We start from the raw sequence: 21,278 nt of genomic DNA, 5'->3' as shown, positions 1-21,278 counted from the left end.
CAAGAGGTATTATTATCCATGTTAACGCAGAAGAAACTTGAGAATTCTGCTTAACTCTGCATGTGTATCGGTCCCCTCCCTGAGTCACCCTCTGCTTTCCAGTAGTGTCACCATCCTGTGCTTTCAAAAATATCACAACTGGATTCCCTTGTCCACGGGTAGCTGCTAATGGCTGTGTCCACATTTTTAAAATGTAGGAGATGGGCTTCCAAAAATGATATGACTTTTTCTCTAGTCACAAAGTAATGTTATAGCACAATGGGACATAGGATAGAATCTTTTGCCTTTCCCCAATGCACAACACACAGTTAATTTTTTCACTTGTCCTAAGAAGATCTCGTCCACAAGAAAGCACTGTTAAGTCCCAAGAGAGTAATTTCAGTGCCAAACCAAAACTCAAAAGCTTGGGGAAGTAGTCCCAATCTTTGGTCCTGAAAAGGCTACACAGTAACGAATACTCCTGAGCTGTAACAGCCAAGGGAATATGCAACAGTAGGCAGTACAAAGGAAGTACCCAGGAGCCTTGCAGATGGGGTAAAAACTCCTTCTTCCAGGCCTGAAGAGGCTGGTCTCCCAAGGGCGCTCCATGGGCCCCCTGCACATCACAGCGACGGGAAGGACACCAACACCCAGGACAGCGGCAGGCCCGCTTGCTCCCATGATGGCAGCAAAGGTATCAGAGCTGCTGGGACCCACGGCCCGACTTCCAAAACGAACCCAAGGTAAGCCTCATGGCATCACCTAGGCTCTGTGCAAAGTAAAATTGAAAAAGAAAGACAACCAGAGGGTCCCACAAGTCCATATCCACTCTCAGGCACACTCCCAGCTGAGGATGGGAAAACAGGGAGCCGAGCCGGGCTCCAGCAGGGCGAACGAAGTCATGTCCACTGGCAACAGACTGTTACTTCTGAACGCAAATTTAACATGACCGCAAACTGAAGAAGTCAAGGGACCCACAGGCAGTGTAGTTTTACATCACAAAATAGGCACACAGGCTCCGCTGCCACGAGCTCTCCTTTGACCAAGCCAGGCCACTCCCCAGCTAAGGAGAAGTGAATGCCATCTGCTGTGTGTCTTGGAGAGGCTGAAAGTGACTCCTGGGGATACTTCTAGTAATCACATAAATTAATCCCAACCTGGGCAAACTGTGACGGTGGCCACCATAGGTAGGGTTCCGTCTGGGTCCTGGTGTTCACATCTGTAACATGAAGGCAGTGCCTGCACCCCAGCAGCGGTGTGAGAATTACAGGAGTCTGTGAAGCACCGAGGACAGCACCAGCCACCTGTAAGCACTGGAAACTGAGCCACCACACACACAAGCACCTGAGTCGGTGATTTTGGCCTTGAACCCAAGTCAGTCAGCCGACCAGAATGATGAACGTGAAAAGGTGAGTGCATAAGAGAAAAAAAAAATCGTGAATCCTTGTGACAAACACCAAAGCCCTGGAATGGCTCTTAGGGCCTGGGATCTTTAGGCGGTGACATCCTGTCCTGCAGGGACATCCGTGTTCCAGGGACCCCAGCGGACATGGAAGCCCCGCATGCCAGCCCATCTCGCAGACTTCATTCTCTAGGCTCTGCAGCTTTATAACAGGTAGGCTTATGACATCTGGCCAAAGAATGAAAAAATAATGCATTCCTTGGGCTAGTGCTGTGACACAGCAGGTTAAGCTGCTGCCTGGGATGTCAGCACCACATATAAGCACCTGTTCGAGTCTCGGCCGTTCCACTTCCAAATCCAGCCCACTGTTAACCTGGGAAAGCAGGGAAAGACAGTCCAAGTGCTTGGGCCCCTCACCCTCCTGGGAGACCCAGATAAAGCTCCTGGCTCCTGGCTTTGTTGTTGTTCAGCCCTGGCCGCGGTGACCATTTGCGGAGTGAACCAGTGGATGGAAGATCTCTCTGTCATTGTCTCTCGCGCTCTCTAACTCAGCCACTCAAATAAATAAATCTTTAAAAGAATAACATATTCCAGAACAACTGAAGGAAGCCACCTAAGCATCTGCCAGCAGTGGATGTATTGTGTTAGGGGCGTGTCCTCTCCCTCATAACTCATTCACAGGAAATCCCTCCCTCCGCTGTCCTTCCCCCTCTGCTGTTCCCCAGGCACAGCATCTCCTCCTCCCTTTCTTGCATTCTTAGGAGCAACAGAAGTCTCCAATGGTGGGACCAGCAGGAACCAGGCGAGAGGGCAGAAACCAGTGCTATGCACCCCATATGCTCCTCCCCTGCCACCACCCAGTGACCTCTGTCCCTGCCACCAACCTTCCCCACCGCACCATGCCCCAGGGCCAGCAGGGCCAGCACAACCATGCTCCTGTCTGCTGAGCAGAGCCACTCCTTGGTGTGTCTGCACTGAGCAGCTTCAGACCTACAGAGCAATGCAGAAATAAAGGCTGGGGGTGCATGAGGCAATTCATTAAACCATCGCATTCACAAAAGCCCATGAGCGGGTGTCTGCAGAGTACGAAGAAATGACCATCTGGTCCCAGTCTTCAGATTTTTTTCAACGTTCTCCACAAAGTGAAAGGGAGCGGGTGGGATGTGGAGGGGGAGGGAGAAGCCCTGCTCATCCTAACAAGTAGAGGAAACCACACGGGTTGAGTGGTTTCACAGTCAGGTGACTTTCCCACACTTACAGGTTCCCCGTGCAAAGGGAACACAAAGTCATCACACACAACCACGTGTCTGATAAGTGCTTGTTAGGCCTGCCCCTCACCATGGCAACAAGTGGAGGGAGGGGGATTCGGGCAGCTGTGTAACAGCTGCAGCAGTGACAGGACAAATGGGCTTGTGCTCAGCAAAACCCCACTGCTGCCTACCCTGCTAAAGTCCTGGCTACCTTACGTGCACACCACTCAGGACCCACTAGGTCCCACCCCTGCCAATACAAAACTGCGATCCAAAACACCCGTTAGCCACTGCTCTTCTGTTGTCAGCGAGGTAGGTAGTTCACAAAGACACTGAAGGTCCATGTAGTTCATACTTGCTCAAGGTCACAATGCATGTATGTGAGGGGCAGTGGCCAAGACTCAGGTACTAGGACTTCTCTTTGCATATTCAAATGACCCAGGGCCTGAGAGGCAACATAAATGAATGAAGCTAACTGAGAGCTCTGGGCAGAACTGGAGAACAGGGGCCACACAGACACCACAGGGCCAGAGAGGCCAGTCACAGGCAGACTGTCACCATGAGGGGACATGGGCGCACTCCTAAAAGCAGCCCCATGGTCCCCAAAACAGAATTCTCCTGTTCCTTCAAAGCACATGCAAGGAGACACCGCCATCACCAACTGATTATTTACTATCTAGTACAGATGCCCTTCAACTTAAGATTGAGTTACACCCTGATAGGCCCATCACACGTTGACTGTCTCGTAAGTCATTGAGGGGCAGGTGCTCGGTACAGCAGCTAGGATGCCACTTGGGCCATCCGTGTCCTCTGTATGACTGCCTGGGTTCAAGTCCCGGCTCAGTGCTGATTTCAGCTTCCTGCTAATGCACACCCTGGAAGGCAGCAGGTGGTGGCTCGAGTACATGGTTCCCCGTCACCCACATGGGAGTCCTGAATTGAGTTCCAGACCCCCGGTTTTGGCTGACTGTGGCTATTGAAGTCATTTGGGAAAGGAACCAGCAGACAGAGCATCTGTCTCTTTCAAATTAATAAATATCTCTTGAAAGAAAACACATTGAACATGCATAGCCTATGGCATATCTGAGCTCAGCAAGACAGGACACTGTAGAGTGTGGGTCCCTTCCCCCTCGTGACCGCTGGGCTGAGTGAGAGTTGCACTTGCTGTCACTGCATAGCATCACGAGACAGGGCCAGCCTGTGTCCTGCTAGCATGGGAAAAGATCCAAATCCAAAGGACAGCGTCTACCGAGTGAGTGCCGCTTCTGCATCTTCACAAACACTGCAAACCAGGGGTTGTATGCGTACAACAAGTGCCGTTACAGGTGCTAGGTGGATGGCACTAAGCGACAAAGATGGGCATTTGCCTTCCAGATCAGTTTTTTCTGCCCTTTCCATAGCCAGGCATCATCTTTAAGGCACTCTGGGTTTACCTTTCATTTGACCATGCTTTCTGACTTTGTCCTTGACCCTGACATTCTGTATCATTGTTACCTGCTCAGTGTTTACATTTTGACGGCTATAATTTACTACATGGATGGCAGAATCAAAACATACGTCATTCATTCATCAAGTCCACACATATCTGTGGAGCTTCTCTCTGTGTGTTAGGCACTATTTTAGGTTCTCTGAAAAAATGAAAAAAGACAAGAAGCATTGTTCTCATGGAGTTCACAGCCGAGTGCCAGTGTTCTCAGAAACTAGCACACCATCCTACGAGCCATGTGGCATGTGTGTTTTCTGCCACAGCTGACACGGGGAGACGAGGCTTTGGAAAATGTAAGAAGAAAGGAAAGAACTTTCCCACTGCCAACTCAGTCCTGGCTGACTGTGTGTCTGCCATCTTGAGGCCCCAGGAGCCCCAGGCAGAGGCAAAGTAAAGCATGGGAGAAGTAAACAGGAGGAGCCCAGGACGCACAGCAGGTGTTCCCAAGGCTGTTATCCACACCACTACCCCCCAACCGAAACACAGTCATTGAGTACTGGTATCCAGGGCAACACACGCCAGGTGCCAAGAGAGGCACTGAGGGTGACAAATGAGGTGGCTGCCATTGGAATCTTGTGTCCTCAGCCCAGTCCAGATGATGAGCTTGTGCAGGACTCATCGACATTACTCCAAAACCACTGAGGTCATCTTCACACAAATGCCTTCTACAACATGGCAGTCAATTCATTTAGCACTGGGGACTGGAGAAATTCAGAGTGGCTACGGAAGGCGCACATAAATCCCACTTCGGAGGTCTTGAAGATGCTCTCCTTCTTACTCCTATCTAATACACTGACACATTTTTTTTAAGTCTGCAGAGTGTCTATTTGTCTCTTTTTCTGCCTCTGCAGGAAGATTTAAAAAAAAAAGTGTCCAAATTGCAAGGTGGAAGAGCCTTTGGAAATAATGTGTTCTAGTCCTCTCTTCCATGCAGAAGACATGTACATCTCTCCAGCTCCCTGGGCACCTGGCCTCCCCCAAACTGACTGTCTGAGGAGGCTGCCCATTGCACGGGCGGGAAGCTCCTGGGTAAAACGCTTCCTCTCACCCCGAGCCAAGCTCTGCCTTGCTGTCACTCCCACGCAGTAGTGCAACGTCTCATGCCCCAAGCTCAACATACATTCTGCTGAGTCCTGGAGCTGCCCCAGCCAGCCTTCAGGAAGCCTGACCTGGAGAACCCCCGCGAGTCCTGCTGGGGAGCACAGCTGACCCAGGTCTCCGCACAAGGAGCCTCCAGGGCTTTCATGCAAGGAGGATGCTTAGAAACCTGTGTCAGCACCTCAGAGGTGCCTGGACAGGGTACTACTCACCTGCACTACACTCCCCCAGACTTTCAAACCCACTCATCAAAGAGGAGCAAAGAAGAAATCTGACACATTACAGTCAATGCAAGAAAAACAAAAATCAATCTCTGTGCATGGATGCACAGGTACTTTCTTTTTTGTAGTAACTGCATGAACATACTTGGAGTCCTGTGGTTTGTAAAAATAGGAGGCCATGCTATCAGATATATCAATTGCAAGCTGCCAATCAGATATCCACACCTAAGATGCTCTCAACGTGCAACGTGCTCAAGACCAGGCTCATAATCACTATATTCCCTTCCCTCCCCGCTCTGCTCCCTTGGGTTCCATTCAAGTCCATGATACCTGAAAGCTCAGTAAAAATATTTCACTGAAAATGACCTACCAAACATCTAGCAGGGACACTTTCATTTAAGCCTACAACAAACATTGCTAACTGTTAATCGAACTGATTTCCGCCTTGCCCTGGATACAAGGTTTTCTTAGGTGTCACTGGATTAGAATGCTACATACGTGCAACAGAATCGGTGTGCAATTAATGTGGTCTGGCAGTGCACCAACCCCCACACGCTTTCTCTTTCCACCAACTGAATGTGTTGAAGATCCCTGGATGACTCTATGGAGCAGACCCTTCCTCAAGCCTTTGGTCTGTAAGTGAAAAATATAGTTCCATTGCATTTGAGCCACTGCACATTTAACTGGTGATTGATTGGTTAGCACCACTGTATCTACTACACCTTTCATGTCCTAGTCAGTCTTTTAGTCACTCTTCAATAAACATTCCTCAAACACTTATTATATTCTATGCACTGAGCAAGGCACTGGGGAAATAAAATTTACTAAAGGGGGTCAGAAGGTCTATCCAAACCAGATAATTAAAACTCAGTATAAATGATCTCATAGCAATATGTAGATCTTAAGTGAGTCACAGTGGAGAGAGCTGAGATTTCATTTTGGATCCTAGGCTAGTTAAGCTACTTAATCTCTATGTGTGTTAGTATCTCCATTTGGAAAAAGCAGCAATATTCCTTTCTGTCTCACAACAGTGTCAGATGGAATAAATCAAATCATAATATATATGATTTCATGCATACATATATATAGGTATGGCCAAAAAAACCACTTCAAGATTCTTAGTTTATTTCATTGCAATTATCCTAATCCAGCATCTATCATTCATGAAATAATTGTATCAGCATCCTCATTGGTATTTCTGTATAACATCCAAGCTAGTCTTAATGCTGGCAAGTGGATATTACTTCCGCCTGAACTCAGATCCGTCATTTCCTTATTTAAAAAAAAAAAAATCTATGACTCCTGAATGATTAAAAAATGACAGCCAAACTTTCTAATTTAATATGCAAGGCCCTACATAGCATGACCCAAGATTAATTTTTAATTAATCTCTGCATGAGCCCACCTGTTTCTTTTTCTCTCACCCTGTATGCTAGCAATACATGATTACCACACTAGATGATGCTTCCTTACCTCCTGAATGTTTTCTATCTGCCTGGTTTTGTCCTTCACTCCCAAGTGAAAATCCCAAGATTTTTCCGTAAAACTTTTCTTCAACACACTTCTCAGAACCACCCTGTCTGTGGCACTACCACGGCATTTAGTCCAAGTCTCTTCTCCCCTAAGAAACCATGTCCGTTTGGAATAGCCTATTTTGTTTAGGAAGGAAAAAGAAAAGGAAATATGTGTATCTAATGAAGACATATTATGCTTAAAATAAATAGTCCAGAAGATGGCTCAATTTCTTGTGGTTAGATCACCAAAAACAAATTACCAGAGCAATGGAATTCTCCAGACAAAGAAATAACACTCCTGTGCTTTAAGATCCATTATATTCAGAGGATGCTTTATAAGAGCTATTATATGGAACCTTCATGCTGAAAGTCACTTTTACAATAATAAATATAATCCCATCAGCAGAAGAGTAGAACCAAAGTTCAAAGTCGTTAATTCATTTCCCCAGCTAATTCTTCTTCACAGTTACAGTTCTGCCTCACTTTGGAAACAGGAGAGCAACACATGTGTTAAATTGTTTCACCAATATCATCTAGAGCTTGGAAGTTAGTATTTTGAAAGAACTGGCCATGAGTGACAAATTTTTCATTCATTTGCATATATATGAAATATAAAGGATTCACTGATAAAACTATTTAAGTTGCCCTTTCCAGCCACATAGAGCTTGATTCTCCTTAAGATTAAAGGGGTGGGAGGATGCTGGATACTCTACATGTTCTGATTAGATATGGAAAGACCTAGTACGTCTATAAATATTGAACTCATGAAAAATCTGTTAGAACACAAGTGCTCTACATACCATACCAGCAGTATTTTCCATCATGGATTCTTGTAACAAACTACGCTAAAATGCAGGAAGAGTTCCTTGGGGATATTTCTCTAATGAAAAGAGAAGAACGTATTTTAACAGGCCTCTAAACGAGAGGGTGGAGATAGATCAATGGGAGTTCTGAAAATGACTTGAAAGTGCTAACCCTTTTAGACCATTTAATAAGTAATTGCAGATGCAATGGTTTGTGGCAACAGATATCACGACACTACAACATGAATTAGGAGATGTTTTCTAGAAATTGTAATAAATTGCACCATTATGAGAGATTGATGAAAATTTATGGGAATTTAGCTTAGATCATTTCCTAAGAAAGCAACACACACACACACACACACACACACACACAATACTAAGATATACACAGAAGTCAAACAGCCAACCACCCAACACCACGTGAAACATTGCTAAGATGTGCCAAAGGCAATAATTACATTTTCGTAGTGATCCTTTAAGTCATCAAATAAACAATTCACCCTGTTTCCTCACTTTCAATATTAATACCAGGGAAACAATTACGAAAAATCTGTTCAAGGTGTGTTACAGAGTCCAAAATGTCAAAAGCTCTTCTGGCACAAAGCAGCGAATAAAAGAGAAAGCCACCCTGGGCAGGCCCTGAGCACGCTTACCTCCAAAAGTGAAAAGCGACGAGAGGACTACAGGGACTGCCTGGGCTGGATGGGGTTGGACTCAGGCTCCTTGGAGTGAGACTGAAAGTTAGAATAATGTCATTCCAAGTGGGAGAAATGATTGTGGCAAAAATAGCACAGCTCATTGCAGGGACCGTGTTCCCCTGAGACCAGAATCACTATGGGCCACCTCTCCGCACCACTGGGTCATCATCTAATCACTGCGCTCCTCTGGTGCCCTGAGATACAGCACATGTCAGAGGCTTCCTGCTCAAATGTCCCTTTTAAAAACTACAGCTGCCATTTTTATCTGAGCCTTCTTGTCAGGAAGCAACTAGGCAGATATCCCTGACATGTGATTTTGGCATCACTGAAAATCCAGTGTCATTTTAGAAAAGTGTATTTTATTCCATATTAAGAATCAATGGCAAAGCCATAACATAACAAAAGGGAAACATTTATCAGACACCGCACACAAAAATTCTAATGAAATAACTGTAGTTTTTAAAGAGCAAAGCAGTGAACACTTTCATTTCGGAAGATAAGTTTTGAAGCACTTTGCGGGGAGAAGTGAGATTCCTTATAACAAAGAACCAACAATGCTTTTCCTGTGACCCTCAGGACTAGGGACAAACAGAGTTCTTATGCTGATATTCATAATAAAGAACTTCAAAATTTCATATGTCTAGCAAGAAGTTATTTTTCTTTCCAGAGAGATTTTCTCATTCGGCTACCAATGGACCATGGCAACCCTGTAGCCCATCAACCCACCCAAACCATTAAATATACTCAACAGCCAATTCTCAAATATTCACAACAGGACTACTAGCACGAAGTTCATTTTTAAATCTGTTTTTCCTTCCTTTTTGGCCTCATGTCTCCCCTCTGTTAGGGAGGTAATGAAACCTAAAGTATTTATGTTACTTATAGGAATTCTTGCCAAAGATCTATCCAATATGAAGTTGATACTAGTCAACTCCAGCTATTTTTCAGATACCAATGGAGCTAAGCATTACTTAGGTATTCTGACCCCAACTCTGAGGCTGAAGTGAGACACAGAAACTGCTACTGTAGTGCAGTGAGTTTCCTGAGGAGTATGCTCTGGCCCCTCTGCTGAATGATGGCTCCACACAGCGTGGGGTTTTCTTGCCTTAGAGGACAAGGGTCTTGGAATGCAGCTGTGTATGGACAGACCAAGCCAGCTGTGCCCTTCACTGGCACACAGAGTAGGCCAAGAGTGGTCAAAATCAAATTTGAGCTTATTTGCAAAATTCTTCATGCCACCTTTAACTCCCATTAGGTGGATAATTGAGACTTGGCTGTGCTTGTCCTATATGCAAATATAAAACTGCTACTCAAAGTATGCCAATTTATTTAATAAGAAGTTTCAATAGGGTAAAATTTGATATCCTCTAAAACCATTCTCTGGTTTGGTGCCAGTACATGGTAAACTAAGGAACTGATTTCCTTAGACATTCAGGGCACATTCAAAAATCTGTGCTCTAAAATATACTGGACTCAACTTAGCAGCTCATTGGAAAGCTCTCAGGAATGTGGACTGATACACCCATCACTCTATCTCACTCTTTTTTTTTTTTTTTTTGACAGAGTGGACAGTGAGAGAGAGAGAGAGAGAGAAAGGTCTTCCTTTTTCCATTGGTTCACCCCCCCAATGGCCGCTGCAGTTGGCGCACTGTGGCCAGCGCAGTACTGGACACTCTTATCTGTCCCTTCTGGTACCAAACTAGGCAGGCATGGGCACCGACACCATTCCCTGTCATCAAGTAGAAACATGTGCAAGGAATACTCTGCAATAACTACAAAACCTAATTCTAAAAAACCTACCCTCTTCTCAGACATCATAAAAGGACCAAACCTACCTTCTTTCTCAGAAATTAGCCAGGTGTAGGCTATTTAGATCTCACACATTTCTGTATAAAATCATAATCCATTATTCTTTGAAATATTTATACATTTCACGTCTCACACTCAGGATTTCAATTTCTGAAATAGGAACCAGTAACTGTCCCCATGTTTTTAATAAGTCAGATAGAACATTCTAGATTATATCTGCAGAGTATAAAAATGCTGAAGTAATAATACTCTACAGTTATAGAGCTTATTGAATCAACTCTCCTGATTCCCTGTCCCCAAAATATAGTAACGTCTCATGAGAGAATATCCAAAAACTGTTCTACACATTTGATCTGTGAGTTAAGACCCTATTATCAGATCCTGGAATAATTAAAATTACATCCACTATATCTTCTTTTAATGCCATCAGTGATAAGACTGGCTCTGCCGTGGTCAGAAGCTGAATGTACTCAAAGGCTGTAGAACGAGCTTTCTTCATGAATGAATCTGTGGCTATCTACTGAAAAGTAATTTTACACTTCAAATGAAATGTTCAAAGTAAATTATGAGCTAATGATATTTAAGGGTAATCCTCTATTCTACCATCTCAAGTCCCTGAACTGCACAAAACATACCAATCAAATAGACAGTCACATTTACCAAGTTGGAGGTTAGGCCAGGGGCATGGAGCCTGATGCCAAAGCCTCATCCAGGGAAGCCCCCGGGTTCCACTGACTCCTGCGTGCTGAGTCATCAGTGGAAAGTCATCAAACCTGGGGCACCCCTCATTGGTCCAAATCAGAAAACGGAGCACTTGCTAGAACCGAGTTGGAATTTTAAGTTCCTTTGAAGTGTATCTTCTTAATGTGAACAAGATGTTCAAAATGAAAGAAGGAAAAGCTGGATGTGAAATGACTCTACTTGCAAAGAAAACAAGGATGCAGCAGAACCAAAACCAAAACCAAAACAACGAACAACAAAAAACACAGAGGTAGAAGCTCAGCTGGAGGACAGCACTCCTGGGTCTTAAACACGAAGCTGTGGGTTTACAGACCGCAGAGAGAAGAGGGTTACGTGGGAGAATGAGTGCGTGCCACTGAAAGATTCCACAGACGTGGTGAGGGTGGAATGCCACGGTGGGGGTGGGGACGGGAAAGCATGAAGGCAGTGGCTACATCTGCTTCTCTCTCTATTCGCAGCAACGTCACATCCAGCAGGAAGGTTGCAAGAACCTCCAACTTTTTACAAGTGACTTCCTCATTAGCGTAAGATCAGCGCGCCATGGAAGCACCAGGAGTGATTGGAAAAGTCTTCTCTTCAGAAGGCTGTGCTTTTATGAATTTACTAACGACGGAAATCATTTCCCTCGTATGACGCATCTACAGACTCGAGGGGCATAATTAATTAATTAATTAATACTTGGAACCGGTCACCCTTCCTCTGCTGCAGTCTCCACCTGGAGGCGGTCCAGTAGCAGATTATCGGGACCGGGCTGATTTCACGAAAATGTCATTTTCTAGCTGAACTGTAAGTTTGAAAGAGGGATATTTGTGCTATTTTTCTACCCGATTTATAGCGTTCCATCTATTATTTTCAGTGTGCCAGCACAGACTAACTCACAGCTTCTACATCCTGGACTAACAGATTTAAAATCAAAATTTGCTGACACTTCCGGCATCACAGATGTCTAACTTCTGCGCCACAGATGAAGATGTGGACATTTTCACATAGCTCTCCGGCACATCGGAAGGCAGGCAGATGAGTTAATGGGTTAAAAACCAAACAGCTAAGCAAACACGGAGCTCAACTAGGTAAACACACTGCAGGCAGCGGCTGGAAACTGTGCAGACGGGGTTCTAAATGGACTATGGTTCATTAACATTCCACTGCACAGATAGAACATGGGTCACATCTAATGACTGTCACAAATAACCCTGCTCTGGCACTCTAATCCACTGCCATGTCCTCCATTATTCAATGCAGACAGGGGCCTTTCTTTAGGAAAAAAAAAAAAAAAAAAAGGCAGCATGCAGATAAACAAACAGGGAGAGAGGAGCAGAAAAAAGACAGATACACCACGGCCTACTGATACATTCTTTCACAATGAGCTGTTAAGCTGTTTCCAGAACTGAGCTTCAGTAAGTTTCAATATGCAGCACACTGCAGTGCGGGCTGCTCGGTCTGGGCTTCCACGCTGGCTGTAAGCAAAAGGCATGCATTTAAAACAGGTTCCCCCACCTCACACCGCAGTGCTCCCGGACTGTCAGCGCAAACAAACGCTAAAGAGCTATTGGTCGCCCGAAAGGCTGTGCCATGCAGAAAGCGTTCACATATTAAAGGCAGACAATACTTACTCCAAGGTCAGCCCCGGAATCTGCAGCCGCTCCCGCTGGGCTTTCATGGTTGTTATGTGTGAGCACACTCTATTGTAACCATGACACACGGTCCGCGGCAGCCAGCGTCCCGGTGATGACAGAGAGCTACATCAAACCTCTCCAAAGGACTGGACTAACAGTCTCTGGGGGGGAGGGGAGCCCTGTAAGTTTGGGTCCTTCCACCTCCAGCCGTAATCAGGAGGTGCCGGCTGCTCTCGGCAGGTTAACGCCGGTGCACACTGCACTCACTGCCTTAACAGAACAGGGCTTGCAGCTCTGCATAGCAAGTAATTGGGTTCGGGATTTTTTTTTTTTTTTAACAAAGTCGCTCTACTCACAGACCCACTTTTCACCTCAGGGAAATGCAAAGTCCTTGGCACCACGCACGCTGGAAAAAAAAATCATAAAGCAACAGTATCACACTTAAAAAGAGTTTATGTCAGCCAGTATGGACTGTCTCCACCTCCGTATTACACTCATGGGTAGCAGAATTGAGCCACCCCAAGGAAGTTGCGCTGATTTTTTTCCCGGCAGTTCACAAAATTACTTACGTCCCACAAGACACAAGGCATGGTACTGAACAGATATAATTGGGGTCTTTTTTTTTCTATATATGGTAATCATCAGAAAGAGGAATAAACTAACTTAATCTGGGGGAAGGTGAACCCATTTGAGGCAAGGACTCCCTTGAACAGGCACATTCCTCCAATGAGAAAATAACAACCAGAAATGCAAGAAGAAAGGGCATAGGAGCTTGGATATTTATTTTTTGAAAAGCCGATTTGTAAGAGCATCTCAGTGCTGTGCACTTCATAAAGCAATCTAACTTGCATAAGGAAGGAGAAAGAAAACACACACTTTGAAAGCCTGGAAGTTTCATTCTGTATTTATCCAAGAGACAAAATTTTTCACACTATTCCGAACTTGGAACGAAGTGTACTGCCATTGTCTATGAAGAACGTATCTGACTCACTTCCTCACAGCCATTTCAAAATGTGTTAAAACTTGGCAGCCAGTGGGCTGCTGAGAAGACGCACAAGAACTCAGAACCTTCCTTTATCAAGAAAGCTAGTTTTCAAGAACCACAAAAGCCACAGCCACACACAAAACACACACAGCCAAACTGGCTCAAACACTAAGTAAACCCAAGTCATGTACATTGCAAAGGTTATGCAGTTATGAAGTCAAACTCCATCTTCCCGCAGAACCTGGGGACACACAACAGGCAATGGTGCTAGGATTTAGATCCTCACGTTCTGGCTGTGATTCCAGAAGGCTTCCGTAGGCAGGGATGCCACAGGTGGTTCTGCAGGTTGTGTTCTGCTCAAGAGTGCCGGACAGGGAGGCAGGTGGAACTGAACCCCAGCCTGGTCCCAGTTTTGCTGAGCCTGCACCTTGCTCTGGGCTCCTTCCAGCCCGTTTCGCTCATTTTCACAAAGTCACCGTTTGGTCCATGCCCTTCCAGGGAACCACCTGCTTTGAATTTGACAAAGGTGCCTATGGGCTGGTGGACATCTATGTGATATTCCCAGAATCCTTTTCTAAACCCTTACGGCCGCCCACTTACTGTATGGCATCTGCAGGGGTTCACTGGGTACCTACTTCTCCCTGAGTGTGGGCTCAGGGAACGAACCAGCCTCCAGCCTTTCAGAGGCAACAATTTCATTCCGGAAATAGAGTCCTCGGACAGACACTGCCTCCAGAGGGTCGCAAAAGGGTCAAAAACCATTGCAATTGAGTCTAAAAAAGCAGGACAGGAAGAAAGAAGAAAGATGTCAAGGAACACAAAGGCAGAGAGAGTAAATTCCTTAGGAAAGCATGAGTGCCACAAACCAGGCTGTAATAAAAGAGAAAACCAACCCATCACAATCTTAGATTAAAAATAAATAAATAAAACTCAACTCTCAAATTCTTTAATCTTGTAAGGTAAACCCACAAGCCAGGACACACATTACAATATTATTCAGCAGACTGCTACACATGGATCTCAAGTGAATTTCAGTTCCATACAGCCAATGGACTACACAACGTTAACATGCATTGCCTATCCCTAATTTAACATAACCCAAAGCAAATGCACCATCCTGCCCCAACCCCCAAATAAGCCTCCTTCTGACATAAATATCCATAATCTCTCCATCCTTTCCACCTAACCCACTGTGAAGCAAGATACAAAGGGTCCTGGCTCAACTGCTGGAATTCTCTACTACCTGCTCTCTGCACTTCCTCCCAGCACCCTCTGCACTTTGTGGGCCACGTGAACTCCAGCATGCTCTTTCCCAACATTCCTGTCTCACACTTCTGTTCAAAAACCTCCAGCCTCTTCCCTCTCATTCAGAGCAAAAGCCAAACGAACAATCCAGCATACTTGGCCCAAAACAGGATAACTGAGCAATAGCAATGATAAGGGCAGTGTATTCTAACATACCAATGCTTACAGTCAGGATGGAGGGGAGGGAGGAAGAGACCAGCCAGCCAGCCAGCGAGGGGCCACTCTGGAGTAGACAGAGATCGATCCCACTCATCCCACACACTGTGAAAGAACCAGCATTTCTCCTGCTTTCCTTATGAACTGCACCTCGCACAGGGGGAAATGATTCTCTTTATAGAAGTTCTCCAACTGATCAGTTTTCAAACCCTAGTGAGCTGGTGGATCATTAAGGGCCACTGACATCACAAAGAGACTCTGGACATCAAGAGCCTCTGGAAGCAACACGCATGAAGCAGTCTCCAACCACACCAGTTCCCCCTGGGGTACAACCAGGCCTCTACATCCAGTCCAGCCCCAAATCAACAGTGCTATTCTAGAATCCGCACCCCAGGAGCAAGGGTCCATTTCTGCAGGAAGCTCCCCAGCACCAACCAGTTGTAAATATTTTCTGTTGGATTCCATCTGCACTCAGCTTGGGCAGGGGGTGAGAAGTCTTATTGTTTCCTTTCCCATCCACGGTGTCTTCTCTCAGCAATGTCACTCACCACAGTGCACGTACACACTTCTGTCCTGATTTCAAAGGGAACAGCTTTTTATAGCCAGGGCCCCAGAAGTGTCTCAGTCACAGAAACCTAATTACTAGGGTCTCTATGCCACTTAAGAACAGCAACCTAGATTGGGAATTCTGCAAACCAAGATGACCCAGCCTACCTATAAAATAAGCTCTCCCCACCCCTGCCCCTGCTCTGAGGCCTCAAAGATGCTGGTACAAGAGCAAAGCCAGCTGTGTGCATCGGAGGTCCAGGTAGGTGCAAATGGGACTGACACATAAGAGTTTTGACTTTGCAGGTGAAATCAAGGGGAGGGTCTGCCCAGTCAAGTATTTTCTTAATCTTTCGCTTTCTAGATTCAAGGTTTCCATAAGGAATACATAAAACCCTAAGGCAAGAGTCAAAGAGGACATCAAACTCCCTGAATGTTCAATAATTTCAGTAAGAAAAGATGCACACATTTGGGGAAAGCATTCAAAAAAGGGATGTGTATGTGTGTATGTTCCCTGCTTTTCCCATTCAGACCCCAGGAAAGATAAAGGCGTCACCACTGTCATGTTCAGACTTAATAAACTTGGATCCAGCAGTCTCTGCTCCACCTGTGAGAGAGACCACAGAAGATGGAATAGAAAGGGACATGTGTGCATTCCATGTATCAGGGGAAATAAATTAGGCCACAAAGGAGATCATTTCCAATGATGACACATGCTGCCATCATGGGTGACAGTCAACGAGATGGGGAGTGGAAACTCCAACAACTGAGTGTAGGGAAACCAGACACTTACAACACAAATGGAATGTAATCACTGGCTCATCAGTAATACACACACACACACACACTCATGAGCCCTTTAGCAATACTGTAGTCCCCAGCACCTGTGACTATATAAATTTGTGCAGTAAAAAGTCTTCACCAATGTGAGCAGATGTGGAGATGAGATAACCCTCATTATCTACATGGACCCAGTGAGCCCTAAGAGCCCTGATGAGCAGAAAGGAGGAGGTAGGAGACCCAGGGAAGGAGGCCGGAAGAAGTCGAGGTTGGAGTAATGTGGCCAGAAGCCAAGGAAGGCAGGCGGCTCTCACCAGCTCTACAGCTGAGGAAGGAGATTCCTCACTGAAGCCCCAGAGGAGAGCAGGGCTCTGATTTCAGCTCCATAAGACCCACCCCAGATTTCTGATCCCAGAGCTACAAGATGACAAACTTGTATGGTTTTAAGGCACTCTTTATGGTAATTTGCTACAGCACCACCAGGAAACTGATACCTACATAACTGTAAAGCATAAACAGTGAATATTGCGTTAACCACACATCATACCATAATACAAGGTGAATTAAGAAAGTTCATGGAAATTGGAATTAAAAGATAGGTTTATTTTGTTGCCAAAAAAAAAAAAAACTACACTGAAATCCGTGCATACATAAAGTCTTCAAAAGGCTCACAGAAGATGTGATTGTGAAAAATTATGCACAGATTTCAATTTTTTGCATTACAATAAACATATTTTTAAAGATTTTATTTACTTATTTGAAAGTCAGAGTTACACAGAGAGAGGAGAGGCAGAGAGAGAGAAAGAGGTCTTCCATCCTCTGGTTCACTCCCCAATTGGCCGCAATGGCCGGAGCTGCGCCCATCCGAAGCCAGGAGCCAGGAGCTTCTTCCAGGTCTCCCATGCAGGTGCAGGGGCCCAAGGACTTGGGTCATCTTCTACTGCTTTCCCATGCCAGAGCAGAGAGCTGGATTGGATGAGGAGCTTCCAGGTCTCAAACCAATGCCCATTTGGGATGCCGGTGCTTCAGGCCAGGGCGTTAACCCGCTGCGCCACAGCACCAGTCCCCTCTATTTGTTTCACAAATATTTTTTCCACAAACTTTTTCAAGTGTCTCATAGTACCATAACTCTTTTGAAGTTAGGGAATGAGGGGTTGCATTGAGGTATAGCGGGTAAGCCTGGCTGCTCCACTTCTGATCCAGCTCCAGGCTAATGTGCCTGGGAAAGCAGCAGAGGATGGCCCAAGTGCTTGGGTCCCTGTACACACATGGAAGACCTGGATGAAGTTCTTGGCTCCTGGCTTCAGCTTGGCCCAGCCCCAGTTTTGCAGCCATTTCAGGCGGGGTAAAACAGCAGATAGAAGATTCTTTATCACTCTCTCTCTCTCTAACTCTGCCTTTTTGAAACCTTAAAAAATGCAGTTGGAGGCCGGCACCGCGGCTCACCAGGCTAATCCTCCGCCTGTGGCTCTGGCACCCCAGGTTCTAGTCCCGGTAGGGGTGCTGGATTCTGTCCCGGTTGCCCCTCTTCCAGTCCAGCTCTCTGCTGTGGCCCAGGAGTGCAGTGGAGGATGGCCCAAGTCCTTGGGCCCTGCACCCACATGGGAGACCAGGAGAAGCACCTGGCTCCTGGCTTCGGGTCAGCGCAGTGCGCTGGCCACAAAGGCCATTGGAGGGTGAACAAACGGTAAAGGAAGACCTTTCTCTCTGTCTCTCTCTCTCTCTCTCTCTCACTGTCCACTCTGCCTGTCAAAAAAAAATGCAGTTGAAATATGGAAAAATAAGGTCATAGATAATGAAGCAGTTTAACGAGTTAAGTCTTCATGTATTGTAATAAGAAGTCAACATATAATGTACAAAATTGGTAATAAGGAAAAACAACCTGAATGCATTATTGTGAAATGTGAAGAACATTATTAAAAGAAAGAGGTCAGAAGGAAACAGGACTGGAGAGTGGGGAGGGGTGAGGCAAGACTCTGGTTTTACATAAGTCCAGTAGCATTGTTAGGTTTTTAAAACCCTGTATATACATTATTTTGATAAGAATAAAAATTACTCTAAAAAGAAAAAAAGCTTAGCTGTCAGAGCTACTGGTGATCGCTCACTGCATCCCTGGCTTTTACAGCATTAACTTTCACTGAAGCATCGCCTGATTGTCATGCACTTGTAATCTCCTCTTTTCAGACCAGCATTTTAGACATGGTGGGACGCTCCCATCTTTCTGAGATTTGGAGATTTTCTTCCTCACAACAATGTCTCCCTCACGATCATTGTGAATCAAAAGCTTTATCAACAGACATAAAAAAAAAAAAAAAAAAAAAAAAAAAAACACCAAGCAAATGAAGCACAAAGAATGTGCGAGGGAAAGGGGGAATTTAAAGTGTCCAAGGTTTTCTCCATGGGATGCTGTCTCCGGGACACAAGGCCATAGTCTGTGGATTAGGAGACTTCCCTGATGTGAGCACTGGGGCTGGCTACCTTTCCATCCCCATCTCCAAACTGGTAGTAAGACTCCTCTTTGATTTTAATTTGTACTCACGAGTGAAACTTGATGCTGCTTACCAGAACTGCAATTAAAAATTATTGTTTCCTACCAGTGAAGACCAAGAACATTAGCAACTATGCTGTTAGGTTGACCCATGCACCAGTGGGCTACTCCCTGAACCAGGAAGCACGGTGCCTGCTTGCCGTTCATGCCCAGTCTGTCTCCCGGTTTTTCTCTGGGGACACCGGGATGTCCTCCTGTTCTCCATCCCTGATTGCAATGATTGCTTCTAGGATGCGCTGTGATGACTCAGGCTAAAGACAAACTACTGAAGAAAGAAAGTACACATCTTCCATTGTCTTGTGACCACCAGACTGACAACTGCCATCACCCAAAGGGCAGAGCACACACATACATGAGCAGAGTTGGGCATCAGTGAAACTGTTTCCGCTGTAGATCAAGGTAGACAGGAAGCTGGACATCTGAACTTTCAAGGCACATGATCCAACAAATCCATTCTCCTAGTCCAGCGTGGGCTGAATAGTCTATCACTTGTGATGCTGACATAACCAAATGACACAATCAGAAATAACTTTAATAGCTTTCATTTTAACGCGGTCTTCTCTTCTATAACTTAAGAAAGCAAAATAACAACACTACAGACCAAATTTTAAAATGCATTGTAAGAGCAGCACTGCGGGCTGGCGCCATGGCTCACTAGGCTAATCCTCCGCCTGTGGAGCCGGCACACCCGGTTCTAGTCCCGGGCAGGGCGCCGGATTCTGTCCCGGTTGCCCCTCTTCCAGGCCAGCTCTCTGCTGTGGCCGGGGACTGCAGTGGAGGGTGGCCCAGGTCCTTGGGCCCTGCACCCGCATGGGAGACCAGGAGGAAGCACCTGGCTCCTGGCTCTTGCCTTCGGATAGGCGCGGTGCACCGGCCGCAGCGCGCCGGCCGTGGCGGCCATTGGAGGGTGAACCAATGGCAAAGGAAGACCTTTCTCTCTCTCTCTCTCTCACTGTCCACTCTGCCTATTTAAAAAAAAAAAAAAAAAAAAAAGAGCAGCACTGCTTGCAATAACGTAAAAGCTGGAAATTGCCCAGTGGTTACTCAACAGTGGAATGGCTACATATATTATGGTATGTTCACCTTGTGCGATGTTATACAGTGATGAGAATGCACTAATGTGAATGAATCTTGCTGACATCACATGACAAAAGAGAATTTAACTATCCTGTGGGGATGTGAAATGGTATACAAACTGTTGAAAATGCCATGGGGATTCCTCAAAATCTTCAACATAGAATTACTGTATGATCCAGCAATTCCACATCTGGGTACATACCCCAAAGAAATGACAGCAAAGACTCAAATGGGTATTGGGAGGTACATGGTCACTGCACGGCATTATCCCCAAGCGCCACAGGTGGGAGCCAGCCAGGAGATCAACAAAGAGATGAACAAAACATGATCATTTGTGCACTGGAATATTATTAAGGCTGAAAAGGGAAATTCTAATACATGCTACAGTATGGATGAGCCATGAAGACACCATACTAAGTGAAATAAACCAGACACAAAAGAAAAAGCATCATATGATCCCTCAGATATCTAGAGATGTCAATGTCAGAAACACAAAGTAGAACACTTATCGCCAGAGACAAGGGAAATGGGAAGTCAGGGTTTAATGAGTACAGAGTTAAAACTGGGGCAGATGCAAAAGTTCTGGAGAGGAATGGTGGTAATAGCTGTATAATAACATGAATGCAGTTAATGCCACAGAACTGCACACTTGAACACGGTCATAAAGGGAGAAAGTATTTAGCCTAGCAATCAAGAAGCCCACGTCTCAAGTCAGAGTACCAGTGTTTGATGCCCAGCTTCAGTTCCTGACTGCACCTTCTTGACAAAGCAGACCCTGGGAGCAGCAGTGATGGCTCAAGCGATGTGGGTTCCGGCCACTACAAGGGAGATCTGGACCGAGCTCTCTGCTTCAACCAGGCCCGGCTGCTGCAAGCATTTGGGGAATGAGCCTGCAGATGTGGGAGCTCCCTTGCACTCTCCATCTCTATCTCTGACTTTCAATAAATGCAATTTTTAAAAGAAAAATGGCTAAAATGGAAGTCTTATACTATTTGTCTCTCACCACATTTAAAAAGAAAGTATACCTATCCTTTGTTGCTGCTCACATGAAGTTCATGTGCAGGCACAGACAATCTATGTTATTAGCAGTCAGGGTAGTGGTTAAGATGGGGGAGGGTGTAGCAGGAAGAAATATTGGCAGGAAGCACTAGGGGCATCTGCCGTATGAATTATGTTCTGTTTCTTGACCGAAGCGGACATGTCCAGCTCCCCAAACTTGTGCTTCTGGGGATGCCTCGGTCTCATGCTGCACCTCTCACAA

The 21,278-nt window shown here is 45.6% G+C and overlaps 1 protein-coding gene across 17 annotated transcripts in view; it reads right to left on the bottom strand.

The window, feature by feature from the left end:
- Positions 1–21,278, bottom strand: part of MAST4 (microtubule associated serine/threonine kinase family member 4) — a 623,219-nt gene that overhangs the window by 212,433 nt on the left and 389,508 nt on the right. For 2 of the 17 annotated variants that reach the window (XM_051853677.2, XM_070056812.1), the window contains exons 1-2: positions 12,618–18,716; positions 8,410–8,490 (exon numbers count right to left, since the gene is read on the bottom strand). The exons of 13 other annotated variants lie outside the window; for them this stretch is intronic. In XM_051853677.2, coding sequence (XP_051709637.2) covers positions 8,410–8,490; positions 12,618–12,664 — 128 coding nt within the window. In that variant the 5' untranslated portion in view covers positions 12,665–18,716. Of the gene's footprint in view, positions 1–8,409; positions 18,717–21,278 lie in introns of those variants that run through there. 2 more of the 17 variants (XM_051853676.2, XM_070056811.1) reach the window with 2 other exon arrangements.

Source organism: Oryctolagus cuniculus, chromosome 14 (genome assembly GCF_964237555.1).
Source record: "Oryctolagus cuniculus chromosome 14, mOryCun1.1, whole genome shotgun sequence".
Lineage (NCBI taxonomy): Eukaryota > Metazoa > Chordata > Mammalia > Lagomorpha > Leporidae > Oryctolagus > Oryctolagus cuniculus.
Note: the sequence above shows the minus strand (reverse complement) of the source record. Positions and strands in the feature narration are given on the sequence as shown.